The sequence below is a fragment of the Primulina huaijiensis genome, chromosome 12 (genome assembly GCF_012295235.1).
Source record: "Primulina huaijiensis isolate GDHJ02 chromosome 12, ASM1229523v2, whole genome shotgun sequence".
Taxonomy (NCBI): domain Eukaryota; kingdom Viridiplantae; phylum Streptophyta; class Magnoliopsida; order Lamiales; family Gesneriaceae; genus Primulina; species Primulina huaijiensis.
In genome coordinates, this window is record NC_133317.1 from 6,632,066 (window position 1) to 6,647,050 (window position 14,985).

Sequence of the window (14,985 nt, forward strand, 5' to 3'; positions counted from 1 at the left end):
TGACCAGGGGCCACATGCTCCTAAACCCCGGGTGGCTCAATTTTTTTTTTTTAAAAAAAATATATATGTAAATTTTGTATAATTTTGGAATAATATGATATTAGCCCGGATAGATCAATTTAAAATATCAAAAAATTCTACAGTTTAAAATTTCAGCCCGGACAGAACCATATTTCTGGTTCCGTCAATGCCGATGACAAAGTCGAGATTCAGGAATCGGGAACATGTATGTTTAGATAATAGTTTCAGCGAATCAAAAACTAAATTTTCTAGAAATAGTCATCTTGCACAGCAGCCGTCGCCCTTGGGGTTATTTTTTCAGTAATTCGACTAATTTCTAATTATTTGCCAAAATTAATTTTTTTGACGTCATAAGCAAACATGTATATATTTATGAGCCGACAGTATTATGTTAGGAAGTTCAAAGTCACATAAATGTTTCCTTCTTTCACGTACACAGTGCATGCAACCAATTAACTCTGAGATTGAGCAATCATATATTCAATGACTCTCTGTGGGCTGTGTCATAAAAATATTAGGTCAAAAATTATCAGACGTACTAGTTGTAGTAAAGTACATATTAATTTCTTCACACTTGTATATATATACAATACATCCATTGCATATCTTTCACACCAAACTTAAAATCCCACAAATTAATATTCTAATATTGAATTATTTGTTTTACTGTACATCTTGTGATAGGAATTTTGTTAACCAGTCTGCTTGTAACCCTATCATGGAATTGTCGAACTGCGACGAGAATGTGGAGGTGAAGAAAGGGCCATGGACACGAGAAGAAGACCAAAAGTTGGTTTCTCACATTGAGCAGCATGGACATGGGAGCTGGCGCGCGTTGCCAGCAAAAGCCGGTATGGTATTTCTACTACATGCATGCAACTACTTTATTTGCATCGTCGAGGGGTGCGAATCGAACATCATGTTATTTGTAGAATCTTGCAGTTTCTAGGATACCTTTCTGCTTTCTCACTTTAAAAAACAAATTGGAATTTGTTTCTGTAATGCATAAATGTTATAATAAGAGTTTTATCAAGAAAATTTTGTGTGTGCATGTGATTCTCAGGGCTTCAAAGGTGTGGGAAAAGTTGCAGATTGAGGTGGACGAACTATCTAAGACCTGATATCAAGAGAGGAAAGTTCAACACTCAAGAAGAGAAGGCAATCATTCGACTTCATGCTCTCTTAGGCAACAGGTACTACTAAATATAAATCATTATGATCAGAATATTTATTTTTTGTGAAATAATCAAAATCTTATTGCATATATATGTAAATTACTAATTTCATTGAACCATAGGTGGTCGGCAATAGCAACTCATTTACCAAAAAGAACCGATAATGAGATCAAGAACTACTGGAACACCCGCCTCAAGAAAAGGTTATCGCGAATGGGAATCGACCCGGTAACCCACAAACCTAAGAACAATCCAGACGGCTCGGCTCAGTCCGTCAATCTCAACCACATGGCTCAATGGGAAACAGCCCGGCTAGAGGCCGAAGCCAGGCTCGTCCGCGAGTCCAAACTTCTGGCCACCCTCCACCTCCACAGAGCAACCGCTCAGCCACCCCAGCCGCCGCCGCCGCCATGTTTAGACGTGCTGAAAGTTTGGCAAGCCACCGCCGCATCCAACAACTTTTTCAACTCAGCCGTCAAGATTCTCGAGTCTCCAACATCCACGCTAAACTTCTCCGGTAACCTGACTACGGTCCCAACAGCTGGTCCCAATGGCGACATGCTGATGGTGAACGACGTTGTTTCGATGAGCAACTCTGGTGCATGTGGGCTTGGAAAAGCCAACAGTTACATGCAAATCAATGGCAAAACGGGGAATTCAGTTCATCTTCATGACAACAATATAACGTACTCCATGGATCACAATTACAACACAGGTTCATTAACCGATCTTGTGTCTGTTAATTTTAACCCCGTATGCTACGAAGACAACATGGTTACTGCAAATTTTGGAGAACTTGAGGATTACAAGAGTTATTGGAACGACTTGTTGAATCTGGTGAGCTCGCCGATGGAATCACCGGTATTTTAAGGCTGATTCTCTTGCAAAAAAGGATATGACTTCTATTAGATGGCGTGGTTTTATTTCTACGTGTTTGTATCAACATTTGACAATAAAAAGGTTTATAATATCAGGTCTTAGAATCAAGTTGCTCAATTATGGGGTTTGAGGTAATCTTGCTTTAATTTACTAGTTATATAGTCCTAAAAGTTAGATTAATCTGTAACAGCTTATAACTCTATACTTTGGAAAAATATGTTTAATAAAAGAATTGTGTGTTTCTGATTTAAGTGTGGAATGTGGTATTTTAATAGCCAAGACAACATGCAACAAAATAATTCATCATACAGAACTTTACGTAAATAAATCAAGACGCAAATAATTATGCACAATTGTGCCTCATGGCAAAAAAATCACTGGAAAATAGTCATTTTACAACCCAAAAGAATACTAGTGAATAAGAAAAAAAATAATTCCCTTAACACATCAAGGGAGCAAATCGTTTCCTAAATTTCCATCATCGGAAATAATCAAACACAATGGTTGCAAATTCTGTGAAACCAAAATTCAGTTGAACAAACAATTCTCTAACTACACTTTAATTAAATGTTGTCCTCGAATGCCTTCAATACTCCCCGGCAATACAGTAAAAACACGACGAAACTTAATCACTTGATTTTTCAGAAGCAACACATGAGTTCTCTGTTCTTCCTTGCTCTCTCTAGTCGTCTCTCTACTTTGTAGTATCTATCTTTCAATATATATATAGTATCTTTAACTTAGAGATGATTTTTTGAACAAATACTTACAAAACATAGAAACTAGGGTTTTATTATAAAATAAATCATTTTAATAAAAATATCATATCTAGAGTTAATATAAATCTTGTCGTAAATAACATTAGTCTAGAAAATCAAAATTCATGTAAAAAAAGAAAGATAATTTAAGAATAAATTATGTCGCCAAGATATGTTTTCCTTTCATACTTAATTTGTTCTTCAAGATTGTGATATTTCAACTGTAATTTATTTGACAATTATAATATCGTACGTGTGGAACACTGAAAATCAATTTGAAAAGAATTTTCACTTTCTGTGTAAGATGAGTTCCACGTGGTATTATCGAATGAGATTACTCTTTCCTTGTATAGATGTCCAGCAAACAACTCGAGGACATGAAACACACTGTAAGAGAGTGTCGGGATGTAATTCTGTGAAGCCTATCGACTCCTAAATCAAGAATCGGGAAATTTAAATAGAAGTATTCGAGGGTAGACTATTATAAGCTACGAAAGGTAATATATCATGAATAAATTTCATTGGGATATACGGAATCTTTGCTATCTGTTGGGAGTATATCTTTAATTTTGTCGGATAGATCTCTTCAGTATCTTCTTGCCGTACCTAGGTGTGTCTAGATTCCCCTCATTCTTGGGTACATTCTATGGTTTACATAAGTACTCTCAGCTTTTGGTTGGACGGATGATTTGGGGAAGAATTTAAGGAGTAGTGTTAAATGATACTGATCATGTTGGTTCACTACAATTTTTATTGAAATCATTAAACTTGATATGAAGTGAATTTGAAATTAACTTGAATTTTGTCGATTCAAACAAATCAGAGAATTTAATATCATGGATCTGAACGATTTATCGATCCAAACAAAACCATAGGGACCGAGCATGGCCTAAAGATTTCAGCCAAAATCTAAGACTGTTTTATACATTTGGAACTGAATAGATGAGTATGTGTTGATATGTATCACTTAGGCCATATACAACAGCCGATGAAATCGCGCGATAAAGAGCGTGATCCGTGGGTCGCTGTAATCGGCATCCAGGGGCCGAGGATCTCGAGAGTTGATTTTTCAACGTGCGAGGAAATGGGTGGGCACTGTGCAGAGACCTTCCATGCGATGAAGTTTCAACCCATGTTTTTTTAAAAAAATCCAATAGCCAGATTTTCCCGCCATTGAATATGGCTGTAATTTAATTTTTAAAATTTAAAAAAACACACAAAATATTAAAGGTTGAGATGATCTGGTCGTTGCAAATCAATGGTCAAAATTCTGAAAAATTACCGATGGTTATGTTCAAAAAAATCCCATCATACTCCTATAAATTAATCTCATTACACCAAAAACTTAATTTCTTCTGCTTTCATTCCTTAAAATCAAGATTTCTTCCTCTCGTTTCGTTTTCGATCCAAATACCAAAATGAGTCCATAGATAAATGATTATCGCAATACTCCTTCAATTAAATTGTTCGCAATTCAATTCAATCATCGATCGGTCTTTCTCAATCTCAAACCGATGAGCAAATGTTGAACTTTATCTTCGACCAAACCCAATTCTCCCAAAATATGATTAAAGTCTCTCCTCCTGCATTTGAAACCGCGTCTTCTAAACCAAGAAGGAAATAGAAGAATGTTATTGTTGACGACGGGGTGAAGGCATCACAAATAAACATTGAACGAAGACTAAAAATGAATGCCTCACAAAGATATGGTGCAACGCTTCTACCAATCCAAGTCTTTGCAATGATCAAAGCAATGCTAATTTCTAGATATTGTTTGGAAGAAATATAACTATGAGTTGTCAAATGGATGGAAGTACATACATAAGACAACATGCAGCAACATTTCACGGATCGATATTGCGAAACGAGTGTTTGCTTTCCAAAACAAAATAAGTGAACTAGAAGCACTTAATCAAATTGGATCGTCATTTCAGATGAAAATATATATCCGTTCTATATATTTTATTTTAATTAAAATTCAGTAAATTCATAATTAGAATTTTTTTGTTTAGTATACTCAAGTTGAAAAAATGTTTGAGTAAGATTATGAGAATTTATGGTCCAATGAAAAAGCTTGGTTAGACTTAATGGAGCAACCGAAATAGAAGTATTCAAAAGAATTTCGACGGATGCTACTAAGAAGCTGAAAAATATTGATTGTTATACATCTTTCATTTCATTTCTCCAAACTCTCCGGTACACCCACCGTACATGAAGAAGACAACGTGCAGGAATTGAGAAAAAACTTTCAGAACAATGGAAATAAAGGCCTTCAAAAAGGTCATGAAAGGAGAAAGATCAAAAGATCTTATCATGATGGATTTTCTCAAAAAAATACAAGAAACACAAATAGATGGAGATGCAAAATATAACACAATAAAGGATGTGAATACTGCTCTAGCAAAAGACCATTACGCAAAAATTGAGCAAACTATTGCACACGAGAACGGAAAAAGGCGAGGGAGCAAGAAAGAAGATAGAAGGAGCAGGAAAGAAAGGAGAGGTAACAGGAAAATCGGATCATGGAAGATTCAATCAATAAAAAAATTAATATTTCAACATCATGTATTTACAACATCATCTCATCATTATTTTAAAAAAAAAATGAGTTGCAATTAACAACATTGAAATCAGTATGAGAACTTTATCTCACTAATTTCATATCATAATTTAAAATTCTCTGTGAAGATATTATGACATGCTTATTATAGCATAGATCATATCCAAATGTTTGGGCCGTGCCAATTTATAAAATTTAAATAGTCAGTTAATAGTACACATACACAAACTGTGTGTCCGATCGCTAGCGAATGCAAGTCAACAAAAAAAATTTGGAATTGCGCAAGAATCTTGTTCAAATCTGATAACATGAACATATTTTATCAACATAATTCACAATTTAGCCCAACATATAGAAAAACCTGTTTAAACTTTAAAGTTACTTGATGTTGCTCAACTCGAGGTTACATCAGACTAGAACCAACGGAAAAAAATGAGACTTTCTGTAAAAATGAACATGGAGACCAGAAACTGAGAAATCTAAGGCCAAGATTTCGACATTTTTAAAAAATCACAAATCACAGAGCAAAATGACCTAGGCAAGTATAAGAGTGAATCCACAATCCTTCTCCCCGGTTTAGGGTCGAAATGAAACGTTGATCGATATGCAATCATGATGTCTTTGATACCTTGTTCTTCTTGAATTTCACATCAGGATGCAAATATGTTCCAGTGATGATCAGACGGTAGTATTTCCTTAATTTTTTCGAGTCTCTTCAGAATCTCCAAGAAGGAAGGTCTCTTGTTCATGTCTGCTACCCAGCACTGTTCTGTTAACCTGAACAATTTGCAGACTCGGATCAGGATAGAAAAATTCTAGTTACTTTCAGTGCAACGATAAGGGTAAAGAAAGCACACTAGAAAATAGTAGAGATGGCAGGTGGTGAAGATAATACCATCATAACTAAATGTGTAAGATGAACTGGGTAGATTAGTACCTTCCAAGAAGATTAATTAACTGTTATGAAAGTTTTAGGATTTGGTTATCTCTAAATCTTGAATATCAAAGACAGCGCAATGGAGACAACTAAATCCATGTAGACAACCTAACTATGTTGGACTAAGGCTTGAATGGTGATAGCTAAAAATAACCAATTTTGGATCATTTTTTTGGTGAATTTCGACGCTATAATGCTCTTTTCTTTCACCATAAATATGACTACATTGTCTATTACTGGATCCCAAAGGTATTGGATTCTATAGCTACTTACTCTCTCAAGTCAGGAATAAAACTTTTAGCCCTAAAAAGTGGCCTGTGTCCTTCGGCCACATATCGAGCTGCTTCATATGGTTCATAGTGCGACAATGGAGGCTCTCCTTCAAGCATCTGCAACAAGATACAATCAATATCACTTCTTATGATTTAATGAAGTTTACTCAATCATACACCACGGCGGAAATCAAATTTACCTCGTATAGTATCATTGCGAACGAGAAAACATCGACCTTCTTATCATATTTCCGGTGCTTGAAGACCTCAGGTGCCATGTAACGGTCTATTGAAGTAAAAAGATTACACATTACTAGTTATCAAAGACCATTTAAAACCCCCAGCTGTGTACAAAATTGTTCTTATAAAAGTTGCTTACAGCTCCCAGTCTCGCCAGTCATTTTGTACACATCATGAGCATGTTGTACTCTAATGAGCTTGCTTAACCCAAAATCTCCTACTTTTAAATGGTCAGCATTCGTGTTGACAAGTAGAACATTCCTGGAAAGTTACAATATTTAGAGAGACTCTAATTGCATGCGTTGTCAATGCTGTCTTTGTTGATAATGTCATTTTACGTAGCGAAAGACCAACCTTGGTTTTAGATCTCTGTGTATTACAACATTTGGTTCACTGTGGAGATATGCCATGCCTCTGTCCAAACAAGATGGTAGTGATCAGACACCGTAATGCACATTTTGATGATGTTCAATGAAGAAAGTAAATAAGAACGTTTCATACTTCTGTAAGCATACCTATCTAGTGTTTTCAATATAATCACACACATTTGGACTTTTCATGGACAACATTCAGCTCCAATGCGCATAGTACGCCATAAACCGCAAATAAAGACATAAATAACTAGAGAAGAAAAATCAACTTCAATCTCACTTTATGTGGTCCCGGTCCCCTATGAGTTCCCTTTGCATTTAAAAATGAATATCAGGCAAAAGACTTTCATTGGTATAAAGGAGTGAGAAATGAGGTTTTCTTTAAAGGCCCTGATTTCACTGAACAGAAATAAAATGTATAGAATAATTCCAATTGTACCTGGCAATGTCTAGAGCAAAGTTTATTGCTGTTGATGGGTTCAGCGCCCCTTTTTCCTTCAAATGCTGATGAAGATCACCCTATAAAAGAATTTCATAAAAGAACCCACAGTAAGAATATTTGAAAGTGAAATGATACCTCTAAAGGGGTAAAAAAATCATTCATTCACCCCTCTCAAGTACTCTGTAATTAACATTAGGGGCTTCTTCTTGGTAACAGCTCCTAGAAATTGGACAATATTTGGATGACGAAGCTTCACTAGCAAATTGACCTCGTGTCTGAAGTCCTGACTGAATTTAGGGCAAGAGACAGAGTAATTCACCATAAGCCAGGAAGAAAAGGTGAAAGTACAGAGCTATAACATGTACTACTGTGGTGACTAAGGAAGCTTTCAATTATTAGAACTCCATAAAAAAAGATCAATCCATGAGATTTAGCATGTGAATAAGATTGCTAGATACTATCAAGAAGTTCCACAAACATCAAACAGGTATGAAAAAGGGGATAATATTCAAATTAAAGTATCTAATATCCATTAAAAAGGGGAGAGAATGGGAAGTTAGATATTGTGAGATGAAGTCAAGACACATACATCACTAATTTGTCATCTGAAAGGCTTGGGAGAATGCGTTTGACAGCTATTGGTGTTCCACGCCAAGATACTTTTAGTATCTCACCAAAAGACCCCTATCAATATCGGCTGTCATCAGCAACAATGAGCTTTGTAGACAGAAATCAAATATTATACGCATTTGAAGTGGTGATCAACAAAAAAACTACTACTGATGTATCACCAAAAAAGTGTACACAAAATTGTAAAAATCAAGCAGCTACTAGAAATAAAAGTTTAAGGTACTTAGGTAGTGTTCGTAAATGTTTAAAAAATGCGATTATGGATTTTTCCTTTACAAATTTGCAAAATTTATAACGGAAAAGTTTATAATCATTTTTTAAAACATTTGCAAACACTACCATAGAACCACACTATAGCCTTGATTTTTTTTTGACCCACCACCTGCTGCTCCTAAAATCCATATCTATGAGCAAAAAGGAAATGGCACGTTGCAGAAATAAAGGAAATTGATCAACAGAGAAAACATAACAAGCCCATTAAGGTCAACATAACATGGTTAATATGATATCATGTTATGAGAATACACAATAAACACTGTAGGATCAGAAATATTTGAATCCTATGAAGATAAACCTTGCCGCAAACTACTTAACAAAAATAAACCAATAAAGAAATCCTCGTATTCAATTAGGTATGGCATGGATTTCAACAGTAAATATCATGCTTCATTAGAAATATTCCACTTGGTAAAAACTAAAAACAATATTCAAACTAAAATATTGTGAAGAAAGTAAAAATGCAGATTTTATGATTGAACACATTGTAAATATCAAAATTTATTGAGTTCCTTCCAGCAAAGAAAATCGAGTTATTCTATAAGCTCGTTACAGAAAGCGAGTGATGATTGGTCGATAGCTTGTTGTGTAAATAAATACAGACCTTCCCGATGAGAACTGCGCCTGAGAAGTCCAGCTCAGTTGGCTCAATCTCCCAGTCACAATTCTTCGGAAGAGGAGGCGGCACAGGCCTTGGTTCAAAATGACTTCCATTCTGTCCCTGTAACATGCCCGAAGGATTCATCCATATGGAGAGGAAGCCAAGAAAGTACAAAAATTAATTTTCTTCTTAAAAAAGGAACATAATTTGAAATTCAGCTAATTTGAGCATGTTTCACATATCTCGTAGCCACCTTGAAGGGTTACAAACTGTCATTTCCACAGAAAAATAAAAAATTCTAGGGGCTTATATGTAAACCTAGTGAAAAATCCTCCATCTCTCCACTTACAAGCAGGAGCCGAAATTGCCTCGCGGCTCACGATGATTTCAGTGTTTCAGTCTCAAAAAAAGTCACAAATACAAAGATAAACTTAATAACGAGGATTGACACAGACATAAGAAGGTAAAACCCCTATGCCTCAAACAATGGACTTGAAAAAGATCACATTTTCGGAAACTACTAAATAAATACTCAAGAGAAATAATGAACAAATAAAGAAGTTAATATGATAGCATTCCAGTAATTGTAAGTCTTTTGTTCACAGCCGGAATGAAAAAAAAATCATCAAGACTTGAACTTACATAAGATAGGCCACCATAAGACTTCAACAATTCAATCATGGCAAATCTTTTTGCTCCTTCGGCATCAGCTAAAGGCTGTTTCACAAATACAAAGAGCAGAGAGCTAACATTTATTAAAAATAGCACAAAATTACCGATCGAATAAATTAGTGCTAAAGCTCGACGGTCTTCATCAGCCAATAGAATTAAAGATAAGGTCATAAACAAAATGATCACCAAAATACTCGAGCCAGAAGTCAAAAATTATCACGTACGCATTAACTGTATAGAAACGTGAACATAGTCATTAAAAACTCACGGTATTCTTCCATCGATCTTGAGCGTTGACGTCAGCTTCATGTTCCAGAAGACACTTGGCGACGTCGATCCATCCGTGAATTGCAGCCACATGGAGCGGAGTTCGATTATCATAGTCTCTAGCGTGCACCAGAGATCGATCCTCCTCCAGCAACTTTCTGACCGCGGCGGCGTCATTCTGGTGAGCGTGCCATAGGATTAGGGACGTCCGGCTCACCCGTGCCTTCTCTTTCTTCTTCTCCCTCTCCTCCGCCCCGGATGACAGCGGCGGCTGCGCATCAGAGTGGCCCGAGCTACCTTCGCTTCCACTCATGGGTATTTAGATGATTGCATCACTCTCCTTTTCTCAGACCTTTTTCTATATATATGTAGTTTACTTTTTTTAATGCTATGCTTATATATAATATACTATAAATTAATTTAATAACTTTTTTTTTGATGGTTAAATTAATTTAATAACTTAATAGTATTTAAACCATTTTTAAATAATTCTCTTCCAATTTAGATTAACAAGATGATTTGAAATTATATATCAAAACTTAAATCCACACTTTAATTATTTATATTTTTATAATACAATAAATTTCAAATAACATCGTTATCGAGTGAATTTTAAATATTTCATAATTAACATAAAATATTATATAATATAAACAATGAATTTGAAGTAAATGAGGTTACTTATTCAAACAACAAAAATATTTAGAGTAGGTCTATTGTGAAACGGTCTCACGAATCTTTATCTGTGAGACGAGTCAATCCAACCGATATTGACAATAAAAAGTAATGCTTTTAAAATAAAAAGTAATATTTTTTTCCTGGTTGATCCAGATAAGATATTCGACCCACGAAATTGTTCCGTGAGACCGTCTCACAAAAAATTGTGTGAAATATTTATCGAAATCTTCTATCAAAGTGTTTGAAGTTAATAAAGATCGTCCACTGAATTTCCATAACGGTTGACTTTTCAAAAATTCAAAATCATTATTTTTCATAAAAAAAAAATTAAAAGTCTAACAACAATTACATAGAGTTTCCTTCATTCGAAAATATTCGAATTATAATTTATAGTGATTAGCCGACAAAAGAAATATGGGCTATGGCTTATTAGATTTACTATTTTTATCCAGCTGGCTTGTCTTTGACACACGCAATGACTTGGATATTTCCTTGGATGCGTAGTGGTGATGAATTTATTATTTAATTTTATATATATGTGTAGAGTAGATTACAAGAAACACGACGAATGTGCTTCAAAGTGATAATTGTAACGTGGATGACTTCTGATTCATAATTTGAGAATGCATTTTGAGTTGAAACTCGATTATAATAAATGAAATTAATGTCTCTCACAAGAGCATTGTGACAGTCTTTGGTTTTGAATTTTTCAACATCATGACTTCTACACGTTATGCCTTCGACATCTCCAGCCCAAGCCAAGTCCATGTACTCTAACACTTGATCCAACCATTACAAGAAAAGCCACAATGCATTGAACAACGTGAAAAAACACGAGACTTCTTCATAACTATTGAATTAAATATTTAGATTTTACCCTGAAGTAAAGTGTAATAAATCCAAGTTGGGATTTTTTTTTTTTATCAACTTCTCATATTCCAGTTATGTTATAAGAACACGGAAGGTTGTATCCTCTGTTGTAAAAATACACTCGATCTCATTTCTACCTATGAATATAGCTTGTTATACGTCTTTAATGACCTTAATTTCTCATGTACAAATCTTGTTATTACATATAAGAAATATGGGACGAGACATTAGTGAAACAGAAGATTTGGTAAGTTGGCCTTATCCAAACAAATATATACGTAACAAATTGCACATCCCTTCACACGTAATTTCCACTATAAACGGTAAACTGAACTATACAAATCAATGGTATTCCAATGTCATAAATTCATATCATTTACCATCTTAGAGACAGTATTTGTTACGTAAGTTATTTATCCTCCAATGTGCACAGTTGTCACGCCAAATCCTCTTGGTCCTCAAGGGATCTCTTTCGTGCACGCAAGTTAAGCTTAAGGTTTTCGGGTACAGGAGGCGTCCTACCCCTACGGAATAGAACTGCGAGTGCCTTGTTCTTCTGGCAAAGATCAAAGACCTGCATGGAGATTGTAGTGAATATAGTAATCATTAGAGATTTGAGTGATTTGTATGAAACCGTTTAGCTTACTGATGAGGCTTCTATCTCTGCAACACCTTCACAATTCTGACCTCCTCCCTTGAGTAAATCACAATACTTTGCAGCTTCATTTTCATCTTCGAACACCTGAGTCAGATATTGAATGAATACTTGAAAACATTTTGTATCTTTTATATATTAATGACAGCAGGTAATAAGCTTGCTCATTTTTCAGAACTCAAGAAATGATCAACCCAAAATAACAAGCAAACTCATGGTAAAGTACGAGACACTGAAAGTGAGGAAATATGACATGATACATCTCCCCTTCACATAGAGAATGTGCAAATAAAATATATCTACGTTTCCTTCAAAATAACAATTTTTGGGTAAAACGAAGTCTTACAAAAATATTTTACTAAAATAATAACAAAGTGGCCATCATACATTCTTTTTAAAGTGTGAAAATTGATTCTTCTACTGTTTGTCGAGCTTTATAATATGTACAAAAGCTATTGATAAGAAAATAACAACATTTTATCATGATTAAACGTAGGCATAAACATTTGCAGAAGGTAAAAATCAGCAAATCTTACTCCACAATTAAAATGCCAGGAACTAATGTCTGTATTTTGACGATGAAAGAAAGTCTCGACGTGATACAATCCATACTAAGATAATCAAAGTAAAAAACACTTGATAAGGAAGATGATACTCTCTGCTGTTGCCCCTAGTTCAAGGTGGACTATTCAAGAGTTTATTGGGCCCTTCGCCAGTGTACTTTTAGGTATTGGGGAGACCCAGTATGGGTTGGGGCCGTGATGATAGGGTATGTGGTGCGTAAATCCGCAACACCACATCAAACATCAGGATACTTCCCACTAGGAATAAGTAGGTGTTCTGGCCAGAAAGAAACATGAAGCATACGACACAACGTTGAAGCCTGAATGAACTACTAATTTAGCATAGATTCAAATCCCAAAATAATTACATCTCAAGACTTGCACCACCAAAACAAAACGGGTAGAAACTGATGATAACTCTAAGAACAGATTCTGTTACTAATAATTATGTGCTATCAAATGAAAATAGAAAAACATAACTCAATAAAAAAAGCAGGTGAGCAAGAACTTACGAGCACACCCTCTTGGACGTCCTCCACAAGCATTGGAAATTTAGTACTGGTTTCTGACTGCTTTGACTGGCTTCTCCACTTTGCTCCTTTGGAAAACAGAAGTCCAAGCTCTCTTTCAACTTCCCTGAATGAAGAAACCCCATGACCAATGCCAAACACATGCATGCACAAATGAGTCAAGTGGAAAGCAAATGTAAATCACCTGCGATTTCTCCGAGTTTTCATAGTACACACTAGGTTTTCTTGGTGAGTCAACACATAAACAGATTTTGAAGTCTCTCTCCAAGGATTTGATTCCAAGACTGCACGTAGAATACGCAAAAGACGATATTCAATTACTCAAAGACTTGATCAAGTGCTGACGAATTTTATATTGTTCGTAATTATGCAAAAGAAAGTAGGGCCTTCTCATCATAAACTTTTTTGGCCCAGACAGTACAAAGCCTGGTGGTCTTTATTTCAACTTCTCAACAAGTTGGCATTGCATTTCAAATTTCAATCTCTTTTCCATATGTTTACGTTTAAAAATACATGTATCATAACAAAGAAAGGATGCGAATCACAAATTTGAAAAGAAGATTTGGAGTATCATAACGCAGTTCACAAACCATCAATTGGATCAAACCATAGCTAACCAGAGCAGTTACTTGAAATTAAACAAAAAAAAGGAAAAAAATAACAAACAGAAAACAATTGCATAAGATGCAAATATCAAATCAAATTTAGTGATTTTCAACAAAATAAAAGCGAAAATGAAAAAACGCTTGCTCCTGGTAGAGCATACCATCGTAGCTACTGCTATCAAAACTCTGCTGGAGATGTCTCCGCATGTCATAGGCGCGTGAAGACACCTGCCTCACAAACGCGTCGGGAGTCCCGGGGATCGTGCCATCCATCCTCGTCGCTCTCTCCAACTCGTCATCTCTCCGATCATTTTCCGCATCCTTTCCATCTTCTCCGCCACCCCTCGACTTACAGTAAACTTCCAAATGCATCCGTCTTCTACAAAATTCACTTGAAACACGGAATTGAGGAAGGAATATACTCCTCGTCCAAGGAAGCCCCGATTGTCGCCGCCTGTGGTGGTACTGGTGGCGGCGGAGAGGAAGCACGATAGAAGGCGAGACTGAAGGCAGAGAATCCATTGATCGGAGACGTTTCTCTCTCAATTCGCAGTCTTCAGCAAAAGGAAATTGCAGTGCGTTGATAGTTGGAGGGAAGGAGCTGGAAATGAAACATCCGTCTGCGTGAATCTTCAGATTTTTTAATTCTCCCTGATGTGGGCGGTTCGGGTCGGGTCTGGAAAATGGATCTGATGTGGAGGAATTAAAATTGGACACGACACATCGGGTCAAACTTGATAACTACGGCTACGTTCGGATACTACACAACAAAATCGAAACCAAACCTAAATTTTTAGTGAAAAACAGCGAAACACGTTTCTACACTCTCATTTGAAGGGTCTATGATCGGATCATGATCGGATCGGTTCATTTTAAAATAGCGATTCAATTAATCAGACCGCTTCAACAGAAGAATAAGATCGAAATAATGTTATATCATATAAAATAATAATATAATATAATAAATAATATATTTTAAATTG

The 14,985-nt window shown here is 35.7% G+C and overlaps 3 protein-coding genes across 4 annotated transcripts; 1 reads left to right on the forward strand and 2 right to left on the reverse strand.

Annotated features, from left to right (window-relative positions):
• The first annotated feature begins 651 nt into the window (after positions 1–651).
• LOC140990422 (transcription factor MYB106-like) lies at positions 652–2,238 on the forward strand. The gene is made up of 3 exons (XM_073460100.1): positions 652–872; positions 1,085–1,214; positions 1,319–2,238. Exons 1-3 carry the CDS (start codon positions 740–742, stop codon positions 2,064–2,066), a joined length of 1,011 nt encoding a protein of 336 aa, XP_073316201.1. The 5' UTR covers positions 652–739; the 3' UTR covers positions 2,067–2,238.
• A 3,507-nt stretch (positions 2,239–5,745) lies between these two features.
• Positions 5,746–10,458, reverse strand: LOC140989980 (serine/threonine-protein kinase VIK-like). Of its 2 annotated transcripts, XR_012177605.1 has the most exons (12): positions 10,103–10,458; positions 9,805–9,879; positions 9,166–9,282; positions 8,245–8,339; positions 7,822–7,942; positions 7,653–7,732; positions 7,197–7,256; positions 6,982–7,103; positions 6,803–6,888; positions 6,604–6,719; positions 5,808–6,170; positions 5,746–5,774 (listed from the first exon to the last, which is right to left on the reverse strand). XR_012177605.1 is itself a non-coding variant. In XM_073459563.1 (11 exons), exons 1-11 carry the CDS (start codon positions 10,412–10,414, stop codon positions 6,044–6,046), a joined length of 1,311 nt encoding a protein of 436 aa, XP_073315664.1. In that variant the 5' UTR covers positions 10,415–10,458; the 3' UTR covers positions 5,746–6,043. The 2 variants fall into 2 exon arrangements, 1 of the variants encoding a protein (XP_073315664.1); XM_073459563.1 differs by having other exon boundaries at positions 5,746–6,170.
• A 1,422-nt stretch (positions 10,459–11,880) lies between these two features.
• LOC140990607 (uncharacterized) lies at positions 11,881–14,662 on the reverse strand. Its single transcript, XM_073460385.1, has 5 exons — positions 14,164–14,662; positions 13,582–13,681; positions 13,380–13,503; positions 12,296–12,391; positions 11,881–12,223 (listed from the first exon to the last, which is right to left on the reverse strand). Exons 1-5 carry the CDS (start codon positions 14,522–14,524, stop codon positions 12,086–12,088), a joined length of 819 nt encoding a protein of 272 aa, XP_073316486.1. The 5' UTR covers positions 14,525–14,662; the 3' UTR covers positions 11,881–12,085.
• Between the last annotated feature and the right edge of the window lie 323 nt (positions 14,663–14,985).

Coding starts and splice junctions, on each gene's coding strand:
- LOC140990422 (XM_073460100.1), top strand. CDS start 740: ATGGAATTGTCGAACTGCGACGAGAATGTGGAGGTGAAGAAAGGGCCA. Junction 873..1,084: donor CGCGTTGCCAGCAAAAGCCG/GTATGGTATTTC, acceptor TGTGATTCTCAG/GGCTTCAAAGGTGTGGGAAA. Junction 1,215..1,318: donor CATGCTCTCTTAGGCAACAG/GTACTACTAAAT, acceptor ATTGAACCATAG/GTGGTCGGCAATAGCAACTC.
- LOC140989980 (XM_073459563.1), bottom strand. CDS start 10,414: ATGAGTGGAAGCGAAGGTAGCTCGGGCCACTCTGATGCGCAGCCGCCG. Junction 7,943..8,244: donor TCAGATGACAAATTAGTGAT/GTATGTGTCTTG, acceptor CCCTAAATTCAG/TCAGGACTTCAGACACGAGG. Junction 7,104..7,196: donor CACAGAGATCTAAAACCAAG/GTTGGTCTTTCG, acceptor GTAACTTTCCAG/GAATGTTCTACTTGTCAACA.
- LOC140990607 (XM_073460385.1), bottom strand. CDS start 14,524: ATGGATTCTCTGCCTTCAGTCTCGCCTTCTATCGTGCTTCCTCTCCGC. Junction 13,682..14,163: donor TGATAGCAGTAGCTACGATG/GTATGCTCTACC, acceptor TTCTACGTGCAG/TCTTGGAATCAAATCCTTGG. Junction 12,392..13,379: donor ACGTCCAAGAGGGTGTGCTC/GTAAGTTCTTGC, acceptor TATCTGACTCAG/GTGTTCGAAGATGAAAATGA.